Source organism: Strix uralensis, chromosome 3 (assembly GCF_047716275.1).
Source record: "Strix uralensis isolate ZFMK-TIS-50842 chromosome 3, bStrUra1, whole genome shotgun sequence".
Classification (NCBI taxonomy): domain Eukaryota; kingdom Metazoa; phylum Chordata; class Aves; order Strigiformes; family Strigidae; genus Strix; species Strix uralensis.
The window spans coordinates 30,590,842-30,609,951 of NC_133974.1; the positions used below are offsets into that span (position 1 = coordinate 30,590,842).

Genomic DNA, 19,110 nt, shown 5'->3' on the forward strand with positions numbered 1-19,110 from the left:
TCTCAAGAAGGATTTTGCAGCAAATCCTCCTATCTACAAAGCCAGATGAAATTACATTGTTTTCTGTTTCGTCTGGGAAACATCAAAATAATTAAAAATCACCACTAAAACTGTCACTAGAGGGCAGTCACATTAGAAGGAAAGTTTGTGTTGGAAAAAGCACAAACACTGAATACTTTGAATACTTTTAATTAAGGAAGACAACAAAACAAGTAAAACTGAGCATTATTACTGTCACTCAGGTTATATGGCTTAGAACCAGAAAATACAATATGGTTCGGTATCAACAGTCTTGTTCATAGACCGTGACCACGTAGACAACAATTGGTAAAGTGCCTTCCCATCAGCCTTACCTCCTGAAACTCCTGTTTTAGATGCAGCAGAAATTAATTAAAAACTACAAAAAAAGTTTTTCATGTTTTGGGAGGGTTTTTTTTTTATTTTTCCTGTACACTTTTGGTTATTATCTAGGGTGCTAAGAAAAGCTACTTACCATATTCAAGTTTTTAAAAACAAATTATAAAAATACTAAAACTACCAAATCATCCCTTAAAACGATTGGAACTTCCTTCTCCTAAATTCCCCAAGTTATATCAGAAGGGTACCATATCATGTGAAAATTTTGGAATGCAGTTTAGCAAGTTAGCACACAATGCAGGGTAAAGACAAAGAAAGATCTGTCTAAATTTGTGTTCAGTGTGTAAAACGATTTTCTGATTAGCAGTGTTAATTTTTTGAATTACTGCAGACACCCATATAGGGTGTCTGCATTCTGGCATGTGAAGCTGCTCTTTTGAGTAACATCATCTACTAAGTAAACCTGCTCTAGACTTCCTTCTGTTCCTGACAAAATGCAAAGGGAAAAGGACATTCATTCCTTTTTATGTTACCATGTGTTGTCACTAACATCAAGAGCTGCATTCTTTGCCTATATATGTCCTTCATCCCACAACAACAACAACAATCAGTACAACAGCAACAAGGTAACTCAAGACTCCATGCATCAGAGGGAAAATACATAATTTGCATCCTTTTTAACAGGATAACTTTAACTTGCTAAACTGCATTCCAAAATTTTCATGTGACTGTGATACCCTTCTGATATAACTTGGGGAATTTAGGAGAAGGAAGTTCCTGTTTTTCTATGTGATGATTTGGTAGTTTTAATATTTTTACAACTTGTTTTAAAAATCTCCAAAGATTGAGTCTGCCAGAGAGAAAAAACTTCATTTGTGAAAACATAGTATCTGTGAATCACTGTTATGGTGAACAGTAAGTAAAGAATCTACCTCCAGTATGTTGGATGGTAGTGATTCACTCTGGTAGAGAAAAAAGAAGTATTATTTCATTTTTTCAAGAATCAGAGGGAATCGGTTGTCATGCTGCATCCAAGAAGCTGATGTTACATAAAGCTAATCTGTTAGAGCTCAGATGTTGAATAAATCAGCTGTCTGGAAGACTCTCCATCTTTGAAGCATTCCTGAACAAAGGTCTTCCATCTCCTTAGTTGCCTGTTTACTTGTGCTCCTCCATCTTAATTTAATGCCAGCCTTTGATGACAAACCTGACTACTGGTTTTCTTGCTGCACCTATGGGAACTGGTACCTTCAGCATTATTTCCCCTTGGAATCTCTTAATCTCTACTAGATTTCAGTGTAAAGCACCTAGTTGATATGGAAATTAGTTCAATGCCTGTCCTGGTTTCAGCTAGGATGAAGTTAATTTTCCTCCTAGCAGCTGGTACAGCGCTGGTTTGGATTTAGGGTGAGAATAATGTTGACAACACACTGATGTTTTAGTTGTTGCTGAGCAGTGCTTACACTAAGTCAAGGACTTTTCAGATTCTCATACTGCCCTGCCAGCAGAGGCTGGGGTGGGACAAGAAGCTGGGAGGGGACACAACCAGGACAGCCGACCCAAACTGGCCAAAGGTGTATTCCATACCATATGACAGCATGCTGAACAATAAAACTGAGGGGAGTTGGCTGGGGGGTGGTGGCCCACTGCTCGGGGATTGGCTGGACATTGGTCAGGAGGTGGTGAGCTACTGCATTGTGCATCACTTGTTCTGTACATTCTTTTATCATTGTTATTATTTTCCCTTCCTCTTCTGTTCTATTAAACTGTCTTTATCTCAACCCATGAGTTTTACCTTTTTTCCAATTACCCCATCCCACTGTGGGGGAAATGAGTGAACAGCTGTGTGATGTTTAGCTGCCTGCCAGGTTAAACCACAACAATGCCTTTTTTTAGTTCATATTGTTCTGATATTTTCTGAGAGTTACAGGTAACTCTTACTGTGTTTTAGTACATTGATTCTGAGACAAGTCCTCTTTGACCTGAGAAACCCGAAAGGAAGAAGAATGTTGCAATGAAAAAATAAGAGCTATTACCTGCAAGCAGGTAACAGCCCCCGCAGGAGAGACATTTGTTAAATTTGGAAAGTTTAGCAATGCAACAGTGGTTCTGTCAATTGACCTCAAAGCTCTTCACCTAGTATATAGAGATGGCACTGATTACAGAAAAGAAAAATGAACTCTTCGGGTAGAGTGCAAACAACGGAAGGTACTTTTGCTCTTGGGGAGTAAAGGAGATCTCTCCTGGTCTGCTCCTTCCACCACAGGCAACAAAAGAAGACCAAGTAAAGGTAATTACAATTGCTAATCTTTATTAGCAATAATTAGCACAGCAACATGAAATGGTAGATGGCATGCCGCAACTCTGAAATTTTATGAAGCATGAGCAATACGAATTTAACCCTGAGGATAGATTACTGAGACATTTAGAAAATTTGACAGGAAAAATAATTGAATGTAATGCACACCAATTCAGAAGTTTATGAAAATGACCTCTGCATAATGATTTGAACAGATGAGACAAAGAAACATTTCTCTCCCTCATGTTTCTGACTGTTTCTGAACTCTGCAAACACTTCTGTCATTTAAGCAAGATGTCTTTATCTACTTTTTTTTTTCAATGTTCCATGCCTCTTTTTTAACCTACTTTCAGGATTGTCACTTGATCTTTACCTTGGGTGTACTCAAGCTCCAAGGAGGTATATCACAGAAGAAACTGTATGTCTTTGGCTCAGTCTGACATCAAAGCACTATCAAATCCAGGAATGGAAGCAATAGCATAAAAACCCGTGTCTTTGAACAAATGGATTACTGTTCCATGTTAAATAATTTTCTTTTTTCTTTTTTTTTTTTTTTTTTTTTTTTTGCATTCCAAAGTAGAACACATTGAGTGCTTTCTGCCTAGAACCAATTAGGTGTCTGTAAACAACTGATAACCAAAGATAGCTGTGGTATTTAGTACAGCAGAATACATCAGGTCATCAGAACATCACTTAAGCATAAGTACTAACGTTTATACATTTTAAGAGCACTATTCAAGCATTTTCAACACTCAGCAGCAGTGAATTATACATAAGTTTATCTGGTGAATCACTTAGCATGTGAACAATTCTCACAATGCTAACTTCAACATAGATCACCTCACACAGGCCTTGCTTAAGTTTGCCTAAGAAGAATTATTTATGTAAACCCATGAAGCTTTTCATAAAGGAGTGCCACAACCTCCAAGCATATAAACAATAGGAAAAGAGCAAAAGTAAGCATTTTTAAGTTCAACTCAAACAGCATTTCTCAATATGCTGCTCAAATACTGCAGTCAAAAGATGAGGTAGAAATTTCCCTACTACCAATTCTGTTACAAAACAAAATTTGACTCATCATGTCCTGGAAACCTGCATTTCAAAAATAGCTTTATCCTTAAAACGATTATTGTTCTCATATAAAGCTATAAAAGCAAACAACAAAAATTATTTTAAATGACCTTTGATATCTACTGTAATGTAAACATTCCAACTTTCTACTATGGCTGTCTCACTGAGTTATTTCAATAGAGCAAACCTATGAAAATTTTATGACTGTCCCTTCCAGATATGGAATGAACAAGCCTAAGAAACAGACATAACAATACTTATGGATGCTCAGAGAGGTGTGACTTTTGTATTTGTGCTCCCTTTTCTCTATTTGTGACCTTCAAAGATAAAGGTTTCCTATTATAATTGTGATAGATTTTTTTCACACATCCAAACTGGCATTTGGTGGAAGCAAATACGAGAATTACAGATCCTGCATTAGTCTGCTACGTTGCTGAAGAGCAAGCACTGCTTTATAAAGAACCTCTAATAGTGTACTATCTGTAATTGCAGTCTCATTAAACTTTCCTATAATACTTATTTCAATCTAAGAGAACACAACCGTTTAAATCCCAGGCAAATCCAAAAAGACAACTAAAATTTGATTACCCATAGAAACTAGTGGTGGGGAAGATGATCTTGATTTTCTAATTATGTATTGTGGACAGTTTACTTATACTAGAATCATTTCACATAATTTGTACATGTTTCGTATTCATATATCTCATATTGTACTATCATTTATACACAACCATTTCAAAGGTGCAACTGCTTTAGCTGAATAATTCATACTTTTTCAAACATGTATTTTCTAAACATACAATTATACTCTTCTCCAAAACCAATTTTGTAGTTGCTAGCACGATCTTTTTTTAAGAAAATATATTTTTTAAAAGAAAAGTAATAATGTCTTTTACCACGTCTTAAATGGAAAAACAAAACAAAACAAAACTCTTTCTTTTTCTTCCATTAGCTATAGGCCATATACTGCCAGTTTCACAAATGATAGATATTACTCTATTCTGTTAATAGTCTTGCAGAATTCTTTTTCACATATGTTGTCTTCATCACCACAGTGCCCTAATGACAGTAATATAATCTACTCATCTAAGGCATCCAAGCAACAGTGATGGAAATCAATGCTGTCTGGGTTAGACAGTATTTCACTGCTGAACTGCTTGACATAACTAAAATGTACTCATCTACACTATAGCTAAATATCTAGTCAGGCTTCATTTTCTCCCTCTTATCTCCCAAAATAGAGAAAATGCTGTCTGCAAAATAGCCTTGTACATTGTTAGTAATAAGGAAATTGTGACTGCCATTCTCTAAAAATCTTTCTCTACTTCAAAAGAAAAAGCCTCATAATTGAAGATGAAATCTTGCTTTTGTTTTGGCTGCAAAGTTATTTCAGTACAAAATAAACACAGGCAACACCTTGACGTTAAAACTGACACAATTAATTTACAAAAATTTTGACTCTTAACAACTGTAGAATTGCTTTAAGAAGGTAGGTAAAAAGAACAATACTTATGAAACCGATGAAATCTGTTCTAACAAGTGCAACGTGTAGGTTTTACTAATAACCTTTCAAATCAAAGGAAAAAAATACAGATTTTATAGTAAAGTGAATGGGGATCTACATCCTGTCCTTTTATGTGGAACTGTTTATTACCCATTCTCCACGGTTCAACAGGATATAATGTCAGTTGCAATGTCCATAATCCTTTCTAAATTTCATTCCTTTGTGCATGTATTAGACACTTCTGATGCATGAAATATCTAATCATCTAATCTGTAGCTAACAATGGCAGTCTTCACATTCATTTCTAATGAGCCATTTTTAAACTGTCAGCAACATTTTTGGTTTGTTTGTTTGTTTAAACTTCCTATATTACTAAGATTTCCTGAATTAAAAAATGTGACTATGCTTTTAGGGAACTCTTAAATGAAGGACAAAAGAACAAGCAAAATTGAGTCTATTATGAATCATCTGCAACAGAAGCGTTATAACAGATTTGGATAAGAAATAATGCAGTAGTGAAGTCTGTCTTGAAACTTTTTCAGCCATTCTTCTGCTCGCTGCCTATCTTATTTCTATCCATTCTAGTTTTAATTCTCACATCCACCCCCTCAAAGAACCACTTAGTGGTGGCAGCACTTTTGTTATTGCCCAGAATTGTAGCTACAGAAGACAAGCCACTGAATGTCAATTTTAATGTCACAGAATCACAGAATCACAGAATCATCAAGGTTGGAAAAGCCCTTGAAGATCACCTAGTCCAACCATTAACCTAACACTGACCGTTCCCAACTACACCATATCCCTCACCGTTATGTCAACCCAACTCTTAAACACCTCCAGGGATGGGGACTCCACCACCTCCCTGGGCAGCCCATTCCAACACCTAACAACCCGTTCTGTAAAGAAATGCTTCCTAATATCCAGTCTAAACCTTCCCTGGCGCAACTTGAGGCCATTCCCTCTTGTCCTATCGCTTGTTACTTCATTAAAGAGACTCATCCCCAACTCTCTGCAACCTCCTTTCAGGTAGTTGTAGAGGGCGATGACGTCTCCCCTCAGCCTCCTCTTCTCCACACTAAACAACCCCAGTTCCCTCAGCCGCTCCTCGTACGACATGTGCTCCAGACCCTTCACCAGCTTCGTTGCCCTTCTTTGAACACGCTCGAGTAATTCAGTGTTCTTTTTGTAGTGAGGGGCCCCAAACTGAACACAGTAATGTCACTGCTATATAACATGATGGGGGGATGATGACTTTCACTGAAGATGTCAGGCAGAAAAATGACATGTATGAAAAGTCACATACTCTAATGTAATTTATGCAAAATAAATACATTTTTAAAAATAGTCAAAGAAACAGTGCTACCTGTTGTCACTTGAATTGAAGGCAATAGGGCATTTTTTTGTTCTATCATTTTTATTTATTAGACCAAATATCATGTTCACCCATCTTTCTATCTCTGTTGCACTTCTCTTTAAGCTTTATCCACTCTTTCATCCAGCACTTTAGCCCACGTACCTGCCTTCTAATGCACCATCATCTTATCTTCAAACCTGAACAATGGGAATATTCTGATATGGTCCAAACTGTTTCTTCAAACCTCTGCTTCCTTCACATCAATGCCTTTGAGTAAATTCTGAATTAATTTGTTGAACAGTTCCTTTTTTCAAAAGGAACTCCGTGTGGTTTTCTAACCCAGTTTTGGCAAACTCCTGCAGAGTCAATTCTTCCACCTCTGCAAAACTATTTGACTACTACTATTTTTAATCTTTCTTCATCCTTAGATGCAAATCATTTTTATGTCTTTTACATTCACCAGAGTACTGAATTCACCTGTTCATACACACTTCAGGCTGCTCAGTGTGTGCTTGCACAGTTTTAAAAGTGGTCCTTGCAGGTGACTGACAGATTTCTTCTTTGGCCCTCACTCATAGTGTCCTTCCAATAGCATCTGTCCACTTTTCTGTGCATTTTCTCTTCAGCAGTGACCCTGAAGTCAAGGAATTTAGGTCTGAGAAAAGACAAGAGGTAGCTCAGTGTGCTCTAAGAATTTACCCTAAGTGCAGAGTAACCGGTGTACATTTTTATGTTTACTTTTGTTCAATTTTACTGTCAAAATCACCTACTTACGCCCCAACTTTGAGGGACTTTGAGGGAACTTTTGTGTGCATATAAGCACACAAAAAAAAATCTGGAAATGCATAAAATTACTGAGGTTGGAAGGCACCTCTGGAGATCATCTAGTTCAACCTCCCTGCTCAAAGCAGGGTCAACCACAGCAGGCTGCTCACGCCCTCGTCAGGTTGCGTTTTGGCTGTCTCCAGGGATGGACACTCCCCACAACCTTTCTGGGCAACCTGTTCCAGTGTTCAATCACACTAACAGCAAAATAAGTTTTTTCTTACATTTAAATGGACTTTCCTGTATTTCAGTTTGTGTCTGTTGCCTCTTGTCCTTTGACTGGGCACCAGTGAGAAGAGTCTGGCTCTGTCCTCTTTACCTGTGCCCAATCCCTGATCCCCTTCCCCCGTGCCAGTATTACACACATTGATCCTGCTAAGCCTTCTCTTCTCCAAGTTGAAGAGTCCCAGCCCTTTCTGGGTTTCCTCATATGGAGGTGTTCCAGCCCCTGGATCACCTTAGTGGCCTTTTGCTGGACTCTCTCTAGTTTACCCATGTCTCTCTTGTACTGGGGGAGCCCAGAAGAGGACATGGCACTCCAGATGTGTCTTACAAGTACTGAGTAGAGGGGAAGGATCACTTCCCTCAACTAGATGTTGATGTTCTTCCTAATGCAGCACAGGATGCTGTTGGCCTTCCTTACTGACCTTGTGGGTACACCACCACTGACCAACCGCCAGCTGGTCTTTGTGCCTGGCACTTCAGCCAGTTTTGTCTATGAGGTTGTTATGGTAAATAGTGTCTAAAGTCTTACTAAAGTCAAGATAAGCAACATCCACAGCTCTCCCATTATCTGTCAACCCGGTCATCCCACTGAATTCTACTGTCACACGTGCTTTCCCCTTTGTAAATCCATGCTCCAAATCACCTCCTTTCCCAACACGTGTGTGGAAACGGTTTCAAGGATTATGTGCTCCATCACCTTCCCAGGGACTGGGGTGAGGCTGACTGGTCCACAGTTTTCCAGATCCTCCTTCTTGCCTTTCTTGAATATAGCAGAGACATTTTCCATTTCTGGCCCTTTATTTTTCTGCCTTTTTCCATTCCATTCTCTGGCATATTTCCATTTTCTGTCTTTCTTCCAAACCTCAGGAACCTCTCCCCATCACCAAGACCTTTTAACGATAATCAAGAGTGGCCTCACAGTGACATCAGACAGCTGCCTCAGGTCTTGTGATATATCCTATCAGGATCCTGCAGCAGGGAGTCTCCCAGTACAATCACTCATCCCTGCCTCCCGGTGCTGCCTCATGGCTCAGGTTCAGCTGATTCAGATGCTTCACTGGACAGAGCTTCTGGTCCGTCCTCTACTACCAGGTCACTAAACCTACTCTGTAGTTGCAGAGCTGCAGACAGGACAGGAGACCTCATCCTGTTGTCAATGTCAAAAGCTTCCAGCCTTCGTCATCACTGGAATCTCCATTTCCAAACCTCCTAAGCACAAACTCTGCCTGGTCCTTCTTCACTATGGTTAGGAGTTCAGATTCTTGTACCTGTAGGATCTTGGAGAATATTATGTTGTTATCATCTCTGAAGCTGTGCAGTCTGCTGACTGCCTCCTGCAGCTCATTTACTTGGCAGCATAGATCCTCCTCCAGCACACAAGTATCTCCTGCAGGCAAGCACACTGTATCCTTTGGTTCCAGCCTCAACAAGAGGTCCCAGACATCTCTGCAGCCCCAGGCCTGCAGATCTACATCCCCCTGAGGAGCTCAGTCTGGTTTGAGGTCTCTAATGTGCTGAGGTAGTTGCTCCTGTGAATGGTCACGGATAGTGCCCTGTAGCACATCACTACCTAAGTACACAGTGTCCTCAACAGAGTTTCTGCCCCCCTTCTACACTCCTGCCTCTGCTGGCTGTGCCCTAAACTTGGTAGTTACATACACACTTTCTAGCATTTGCTGAAAGGATGCTTGACAGTCCCTAATGAGGAGTCAGCTGGAAACAAAAAGCTCAACGTCCCCATCAATCAAGAAAAGTTGACAACAAAACTTGTGGGAAACTACTACAGCTTGCTAGCAGTCACAGCCTCCTGTAGCTATCCCTTCCCAGGAGCAGCAGGTACCCTGAAGCTCCTCAAAGAGTTCACAGTAGTCCTCTGATGACCCCAAAAGGAGTTCCCAGAAAATCTGGCACATCTCAAGCCAGAGCCCAGAAACTGCTGTGCAAACTGCTTCATCTGTTAGCTGCCTCTGATAGCTGTGCTCAGGTATTTGTACATTATTTACATTGGAACTGTTTAACTGCCCTACTGCAGTGTTGAGTTTGGATAACTTTTATATTGCACTTCATACGCTCTCAAAGATATGACTCAGGCCCCTCATTATTTTAGAAACTGTTTTGTACTCCCTCCATTTAACCTGTGAGTTAATCTAACGATCATTTCATGTCTTTTTAGGTGTCTATAACCAAAAGATATTATAAAACATTTATTTAAAATACATCACCTTGTGATTAAATAAACCAGGAGGAGCAATTCTACTGTTCATGAAAGAAAAGTTGATGGGCTGGTTTCGGGGAGGGGGAGGTATTTTCCAGGTACTTACTGTGTGTTGTTTTAAATTTCATGTTTCACTGGGATTTTGAAAAATCCCAACTTTAAGAAAACTGTTGAATAATAGCCAAAATATGCCCTAAGGGTTGCAAAATGTGACTTTTTAGTAGATGCTACTGAGATGGCCAGCAATAGTTTTTTTGTTTGCCTAAGGCAACAAAAAACCTAAAGCTGATTTCACAGCAGTAGAAGAAGCAGCACACTATACATTTCCAGTTGTTAGCAGTATTACCAGAGATGAAACTATAATCTGTAGTTAATTCATTAGTAAATCTCATGACTTTCCAAATAAATCTCTTGAAGATGGTTTTGAGTAAGAGGCACATACATAACTTGGTACTAGGATGTAATAAAACCCTGCAAGACAGGACTAAAGATAAGTCATAAGCACAACAGACAAATGTTTTGGGAAATGTCTCTGCAGCAAGAGAGGAAGAGCTGGCCAAAGAACCCTGAAGAAATGCCAGCTAAGAAGCCAGATGCTGCTTGCAAAAAAATGTTCCAGAGTTTGGCATCTGGGACCATTAAATGCCAAGCTGGTCCCCATCTGTGGGAAAAGCTGTTTATTGCTTCTGGGGGAGAAAAAGTAAGAAAGAGTATAGCAGTAGTTTAAAGGATTGCCAGTGAAAACAGAAGGCAGACTGAACTCACCATTCAATTTATAATCATATCACAATTTACTTTTGAATTCCATGATAGTTTAAAATCCATTCATTTAGAAATAGCATATCTTAAAAATTTGCTGCATAAATACACATGCTTTAATTATAGATCTTTGTTACTCAACCATCCCTAAATTAGGAATCACCTGCTTATACAACTTAGCACAGAACAATTCTTGCATAGTTCTCAGAAAATGCAGAGACTGATTTTAACTTTGCTTTTCTAAATAAATCCTCTCCAGAATGGGAAAAAGGAAAGAGTGAAAACAGTGTGCTGCTTTTCTGTAACAGTACTATAATTAAAGTTCATGGTGTGCATAACTCTGATTACATTCTAATGACATAAAACTAGTCCTTTTTTAAGAACTCAGCACAGGTAGATGACAGTTACAGTAATGAAAAATTATTTTTTATTCAGAAAAGAAGATGTGGCTTCAAATGCTGAGGCAAAGAGGGGAGCTACAGGGAAAGATGTTGCATTTGGGAACGGACTGAGAAAGTAACAGGAAGGAGACAGAATAAGTCTAACTCTGGTTGACAGTATGGTTACCCAAATTGTCAGCTGGCATAAATTATTATCTAAGTAAAGACAAAGAAAGATGATTGTGGCATGATTACTAATTGAATAAGCATTTCTAAGGAAGACTAGCACAGTTTGAGATGAGTTCTGAATTTACTCAAAAGACCCTCCACTACAAAAACAACTCATTATTTCAACTGGAGTCTAAACAGCCTCTTACAGGACAGGATAAACAACAGAAGAGTTTAAATGAAGACCATTTAAATATAGACAACATTTTTGCACATTATCCGTAATTTCTCACAAAGGCTTAATGAAATTAAGCCTCGTATTTAAAAGTGACATTGGCATTTACAAGCTTTTGTCTTTGCAGAATTTAGTAGAAAAGAGATGTTTTAGTGTGAGGGTCACCTCTGAAAAGAAAAATCTAGCTCCTAGAATTAGAAGCATACAAATAACATTACAGAACTATCTATATTTTTTTACTGAGTACCTACATGTGAACCAGTCATAACGTTAGATAAAACTCAGATCTGTATCATATGTAACCAAAGAAGAGGACCACTGCACCCAGAAAAGAGTACTTAGAAGCAGGCTAAAGGAACTGTACCTAATATTTGTTCCAGACATAAGCACAATAAAATAGCATAAATGGAGAAAATTAATAAACATTTCATAATACTGTAGCACCACTTACAGCATTTTGTAACACAACTAGGCTTAAATACATAAATAATATCCATAACTGTGAAGGGGCAAATGGAGACCTGTGATATAGGTGCACAAATAGGGTGTAAGAAAACGTGTGCCAGAAGAAAAAACTAAAGGATAAGAATGATCAGGCAGGAAAGATGTCTGTCTCAGCAAAAATAAGTGAAACAAGAAGGGGTCCTGACTCCAAAAGTAAGATGTCAAGGGCAGAAAAGATCGCACTTTTCTTTTGGAGAGGAGCATAAAACATTGATGATAAGGAAAGACAGGGAAAAAACAAGACAGGCCACTGTGGTTCCTGCTTCCCTCAATGAAGAACTCTAGGGACTGACGACCTTTGACCTCAGCAACCAAGAACCATCAACAGCCACAGCCAGCAGTGCTAACTAAACAGCATCAGTTCCATAGTATTGCATGATTACATAAAGATAAATGATAAATAAATATACAAATATAGATAGATAAATAAAAGTAATATTAGTTTGTAAAGTTACTAATGGTAAGGACTAATGGTGTTGTACATGCAACATGATAGTGATTAATCACATGATAGTGATTAACAGTGATGAAGAATTCTGGCAACGTGTAATGTTAATGAATATCAGCAATCCACTAAAGAGTCATTATGAAGTTTGGAACTTGCAGTTTGTCAGTCTTTTTAAATATTCCCATCACAGAGATCACTAGTTTCCTAGATGATATATGCATCTATGTATTAATTTGTAACAAACATCTTTATTGAAGTTACAATGAAAAGAATTTATTCTTTATCATAAAGTCATAGTGAGTAGAGATTCTGGATAGAGCTCTGGTGCTATGTAAGGACTGGCACTGTTAGACTGACTAACACAGTCAGTATAAGTCCCAATCATTGAACCAAGATACTGTAAGGATGACTACTCTGTATTTTTTTGAAGTTTTTTTAAAGAGAAAAAAGTTAAAAACAAAAGTAGCAAAGAGGGAAAAGGAGAAATTACAGGTTTTAAAATGGAACTGGACTTCAATTTAAACAGAGATTATAAAATGGTATCTTAGTGGATGGATTCAACCACTGACAAAAGGATAACTTTACTGAAGCAAACACTGCAAGTGTTATAAAAAAATGTAAGATCAATAGCTGGCATAAGGAAATATATTTAAGTAAGTCTAATTTCTTGTTCAGTATGGAGAAGTCCATTGGTACATTATAAAAAGAAAAAGCAGCAACAACACACTTACCATCTTTACTGCTTATAAGAACCTCAGTGAACACTGACAAAATGGCAAATAGCATGCATCTGTGGGATTCAATGTGAATATACAGAAAGAATTGAGTATTTTGGAAAGACACTTGGTTAATTCTCCAAGTTTTAACATCATAATGATTACAGCCAAGTCCTAAACTATTCTGCATCATTAGAAACACCAGTTCATCCACACGACTATGTTGCCTATTATTTTGCAAGATGAGTTGAAAAGATTTTCACTTAAAGTTTCCCTGTAAACTGGTAACAGCAAAGAAGGCACGAGGGCTTTAATTAGGGTATGATATTATTAGGGCAAAACCTCAGAAGTATCAGGGGAGATGATACAATAGGATAGAGAAGAAATAGGGAATTCAACTGTAAGGGATGCATCTGTCTATAACTGTTCAGAAACATAACTCGAGACATTATGCTATCATGAGAATTAGTGAGGTTCACAGGGTACTGAAAATATATGCATGAAACTACTCTACATTAATTTATTTGCTGTACCATGTGCCAAACTGAAAAGTGACAAGGGAGAAAAAGAAATTTCTTAATTTATCAGCTGAAGAAAAATTAACTGGAATGAAACAGGAATTAACATCTTTGTCGGCAACATGGACAGTGGGATTGAGTGCAGCCTCAGCAAGTTTGCTGACGACACCAAGCTGTGTGGTGCAGTCGACAAGCTGGAGGAAAGGGATACCATCCAGAGGGACATAGACAGGCTTGAGAGGTGGGTCTGTGTAAATCTCATGAAGTTCAACAAGGCCAAGTGCAAGGTCCTGCACCCAGGCTGGAGCAATCCCATGCACGAATACAGGCTGGGCAATGAGGGGATTGAGAGCAGCCCTGCAGAGAAGGACTTGGGAGTGTTGGTTGACAAGAAGAAGTTCAACATAACCTTGCAATGTGCACTCACAGCCCAGAAAGCCAACTGTGCCCTGGGCTGCATCAAGAGAAGCATGGCCAGCAGGTCGAGGGAGGTGATTCTCCCCCTTTACTCTGCTCTTGTGAGACCCCACCTGGAGTACTGTGTCCAGCTCTGGGGCCCCCAACATAAGGAGGACACGGACCTGTTGGAGGGAGTCCGGAGGAGGCCACGAAGATGATCAGCAGCTGGAGAACCTCCCCTATGAGGACAGGCTGAGAGAGTTGGGGTTGTTCAGCCTGGGGAAGAGAAGGGTCTGGGGAGACCTTATAGCGGCCTTCACTACATAAAGGGCACTACAAGAAAATTGGAGAGGGGCTTTTCACAAGGGCATGTAGTGATAGGACAAGGGGTAATGGCTTTAAAGTGAAAGAGGGTAGATTTAGATTAGATGTAAGGAAGAAATTCTTTACTGTGAGGGTGGTGAGACACTGGAACAGGTTGCCCAGAGAAGCTGTGGCTGCCCCCTCCCTGGAAGTGTTCAAGGACAGGTGGGATGGGGCTTTGAGGAACCTGATTTAGTGGAAGGTGTCTCTGCCCATGGCAGGGTGGGGTTGGAACTAGATGATCTTCAAGGTCCCTTCCAATCCAAACCACTCTATGATTCTATGATGAATTATATAACTAATTATTCACATTTAACAATTTAAGCTTGTGAGAGACTGAAATGTCAAATGACTGTCTCAAAGCTTGCTTGCATCTGTGCAAACCTCAAGGGCAAGCTGTGGCCTTTGGATTAGTCTAAGGAATGTCACCCAAGGAAGCAGGAATGTATCAAAGGAGGCACCCCCCACTCCCTTGCAGTTGCATTGCCAAACTCCTTAGATAAGCCTCAAAGAGGGAGTCATGGACTGAGCAAAACCAAATGTTTATCACCGGCTCCATGGTGTAGCCATTTGTGGCTCTATTGTGTATGCCAGACACCATGGATGCATTGCTAATGAACTGATAAGAGGTGAGCATTTCTGCCCCAGAAGGCAGATGATTAAGAAGCATGAAGTCAGCAAAAACCTATGGGACCAGAGGAAAAACTAAAGGTGGGCAGATACGCTAATCAGCTGATACAATGAACTTAAAAGGTAACAGAAAACTTTGCTGCGTGTGCACCCACCACTGAAGAAGACCGAGGACCAACGGGACACCGCTGAATCCATGGTGGTGACTATTCTTGAGACTCTATTCTGGATGCTTGCTTGATTTCTGTCTTTTCCTTCCATTTTGTCCTATCACTACCACTCTTCACTTTTAATAATAAAAACTGGTTTGGTAGTATGGCATTTGACCTCATTTATGTCTTAATGTCACTCTTGGGATCATATCAAAACCTCCCCTGAGAAAGCTTAACTATTGATTCAGTATTTTTCTTATTTTTGAAATAAAAATATGTAACTGAGGCTTTTTTTTTTTTTTTCTGTCGGCATATGATTTATTTTCCTATGATGGAATCCATAGAGAAAAGCACTTAGTTTTTGCATACTTCAGTTTTGGCAGGAAGTTTTCAAATCAAGGTTCAAAAATAAGTAGTGCCAGATAAATAAATGAACTTAAAAGAGAAATTTTTAAATAGTAATCATGGTTTGTATCATTATTCTCATTATGACATATTTGAAACATGGTACAAAAATATTTCCTTTTGTATTATATTCAGCTGGGTTTTTTTTTCTATACAAAAATATATTTTTTATGCTGTTGTACAATAAATTACTTAGTTTTTCAAGAATGATGCTTTCAGATGGATTTACAAATACTTAACGAAAGGAAATTAATGCATATTATCAAAGGCATAAAAGAAAGTTACAGTATCTATCTTTTATATTAATTTAAGTTAGAAGTGATACAACATACCAGCAGTGGTATGGCTAACTTCAGAGAAATTCAGAAAATTCTGAATATTGTTGCCAGCAGCTAAACTTAGACCGGGAAAATAAACAGCACCAGAACAAGCCACAGGCAAGGAAACTGCATTGTCCATCACTGTTGCATTCTCAAAGCAGTTCATGGCCTGACTTTGGTCCAGACCAACTAGTGCTTGTCCAAAACAACGCCTACGCACAGCTCAAGAATGCCAATGATCTTTTCTATTAGGCAGTCAGAATCCAGCTATGCTGTTTTAAAGGCTCCATTTAATTTTAAAGATATGGCTGGATGTCCTCAGGATCAGATACTGCCACTGCTTAGCTACCATGAGATTAACACTTTGTCTTGTCACTGTAGTTTTTAAGAGAAAAATATTCAGAAAGGTAATAGAAACCAACACTTTATTAAGTAAGAGTAATTGTGAAAATAAGCAGAATGTCTTCTATCAACCAGAAGAACTCTAATGATTGAAATGAAATTGCTTTAGATGATACAACAAAAACATTGGTCTAGTTTTATTTTCCTTGTGATTGCCAAGTCTTAAAATCCCAGTTTCAACTACAGGTATTCTGAAGAAGTTGTTTTTGTTTGGCTTATCATGACCCTTGTATATGATGATCCAATGATACATCTAATTTCTCTGCTCTGTTATGTCAACTAGGACAAATAGCACTAAGGAAAAATGTGTGGTGCTTACAGTTCAAAACAATTCCCTTGTAAACATTTTCTGTAACAGTTCAGTATTTGCCCAATACAGAAAAAGCACTTTTTGAGCATTTTTTTTTCTCATTAAACAGTAGAGAGTCTTTGGACTTGCTCATATACCCAGCTATGGATATATCCAGCTATTGATCCAGCTATGAATAAAATCAGGAGAAGCCATGTTACCTTCTGTCATATATATAATGCTTTCAGAGGCTGAAAAAGTAGGTAAAATGTGAGGACAGGTAATGATGCATGGTTGCAAAATGTTTGTCCTTGTGGATGCTGAAACTGTATATTTGCCTATACATTCCATTATATCATGTAAGAATTCAAATTGCCATAATGTAACAGCTAATCAGACATAAACAGTATGCAGTTATAATTTTTTTTGTTAGTATACTACAAAGAACTACAAACTTCACAAAAATAAGAACTACAAAAATAAAGAAACCTTTAAAAAATTGTTTTATGTCCCAACAGACTTTAAAAAGTGAAAAAAAGTAATTAAAAGTATTTTACCAGATTTTCACAGCCTCGCTATTCTTTCTCTGTTATTGGACTGAAAATATTCTACCAAAATAGGACATCTAATACTATATAAAAATGCAGTTCTAAGATAACGCAAAGTATGTCAGTTAAATTCTGAACATAAACTAAGGCAAAAAAATATATTATATTGTATTATATTGTATTATATTGTATTATATTGTATTATATTATATAGACTATTTAACTTACTTAAATCTATCTTTGGATATTTGGGGGATTGTTTGTCTGTTTTCAACCGTGGTAGGTTTTCTTTCTGATTATTGTCTATATTACCAGGACTATAATCACTGCACAGCAGCTAGACTGTGTACAGTTATTATGCTGTGTTCTTTATGAAGCTATATCAGTATCTATTAAGAATTTATGTTCAGATACACTACTGTTCTAGTATTGACATTATAATATAGATAAACCCTAGCTACAAATAACAGAGGCTGATTGCCAGTTTTTACTGAGTCCTTATCCTCATAACACTGAAAGAAAATAATTTTTAAACCGTAAATGCATGCATGAAATAAAGATTGCAGTTTAAGTTAAAAATAATATGGTTAGTGTCAAATCCACATGCTTTCTCCCAGTTAAAGTACTATTTTGTTGTCATTTTAAGCCACAAGGTGGCAGCAATGATACAAGCTCTTTAATCTAAGTTTGTACAACTATGTCTGTGCAACTACACTCCCACTTCTTTTACTCTTAAAGCATCTCCTGTGTTTAAGGGCATATATGACAGAAGGAGATCCTATATTTTCTTTGACAAAATACAGTTCCAAAATAGATTGCTTGCTAAGTGTTGTGAATTGATGCTTTTTAAAAATAATTTTTAATAATTTAATAATTTTTGTGTAATAACATTCCATTCTCCAAGATGAGAAATAGAATAATAACTGGATGCATAAGTCTGTCATTCCTGGAACTTAATCATACAGTGAGAAGATGCAATGCTTACCGATAGCTGTTGAAAAGATCCATGCAGGTGCCGTTGTTTTTACAAGGCACTGAATTACATTCATTTGATTCATTTTCACAAAATGTTCCTTCCCATCCCGGCAAGCAAGCACATTGGTACCTCTGTAATATATTAAGTAAAATGAATAATCTGTTACTTCTTGTATTTTTAATACAATTACAACAGGTATTATTACTGATTGTTGTGTGATTTTTATCTTCTAACAGGTATTTCACCATTTCAGAACTTGAAAATTTTATAAATACATTCATAGTTTGTCCTAACACGATGAAAAGAGGCTATGAGGTAGGTATGCAACAGTACTTACTGTCTACCTTTTTGTACAATCAACTTGTGTACCTCAAATCCTTTACTACCTCTTCCTCCCTCCTCCAAGATTTTGTAATAAAAGATACTATCTTTTCTATAAAACTGCTTAGCTACTACACTGACATGCCTAAAACACAGGCATTTACAATCATCTGAGTTGTACTGTTGAGCACACAGTTCAAACAGGACTCAATTATAAAAGAATTTATTATGGAAATTTTTCAGGATTATATAGCTATCTAACTTATTTAACACCTTTAATGTAAAAGTGGGCATCAGTATATTAATTAAGCAGTACTACACAACTCATGAGAAATACTGTCTCCTATGCAACGTATTAGAATACAGGGTGTATTAGCTAGTAATTCAGATAGCATAAATACAAGCCTTCTGGCTTTATGGTGATAGTATTCAATATACTAATGATCAGGTGTTGTGCATGCTAAATTTCTGACTGATTAAACTAAATAAAACTTCAGAAGTGTGTGTATCCACCTCAAAAAGGCATATGTCATTTTTCATCACACTGCAAAGTTATTATACCAAAATGTAACCACACTCCAGTATTATCTTCAGCTTCAATATTATCTGATATCTGCATGCACTGGGGTGTTTGACATAGTCTCACAGAAGTAAAAAGCATAAAATATCTTCTTCCTGACTATGTCATACCAAAAAAAAGAAAAAAAAAAAAAGGAGAAAGGTGAAT

The 19,110-nt window shown here is 37.7% G+C and overlaps 1 protein-coding gene across 1 annotated transcript in view; it reads right to left on the bottom strand.

Moving 5' to 3' along the window:
* EYS (eyes shut homolog) overlaps positions 1-19,110 on the bottom strand; it is a 1,118,553-nt gene that overhangs the window by 591,412 nt on the left and 508,031 nt on the right. Inside the window, exon 22 of the mRNA XM_074861787.1 lies at positions 18,072-18,193. Coding sequence (XP_074717888.1) covers positions 18,072-18,193 — 122 coding nt within the window. The remainder of the gene's footprint in view (positions 1-18,071; positions 18,194-19,110) is intronic.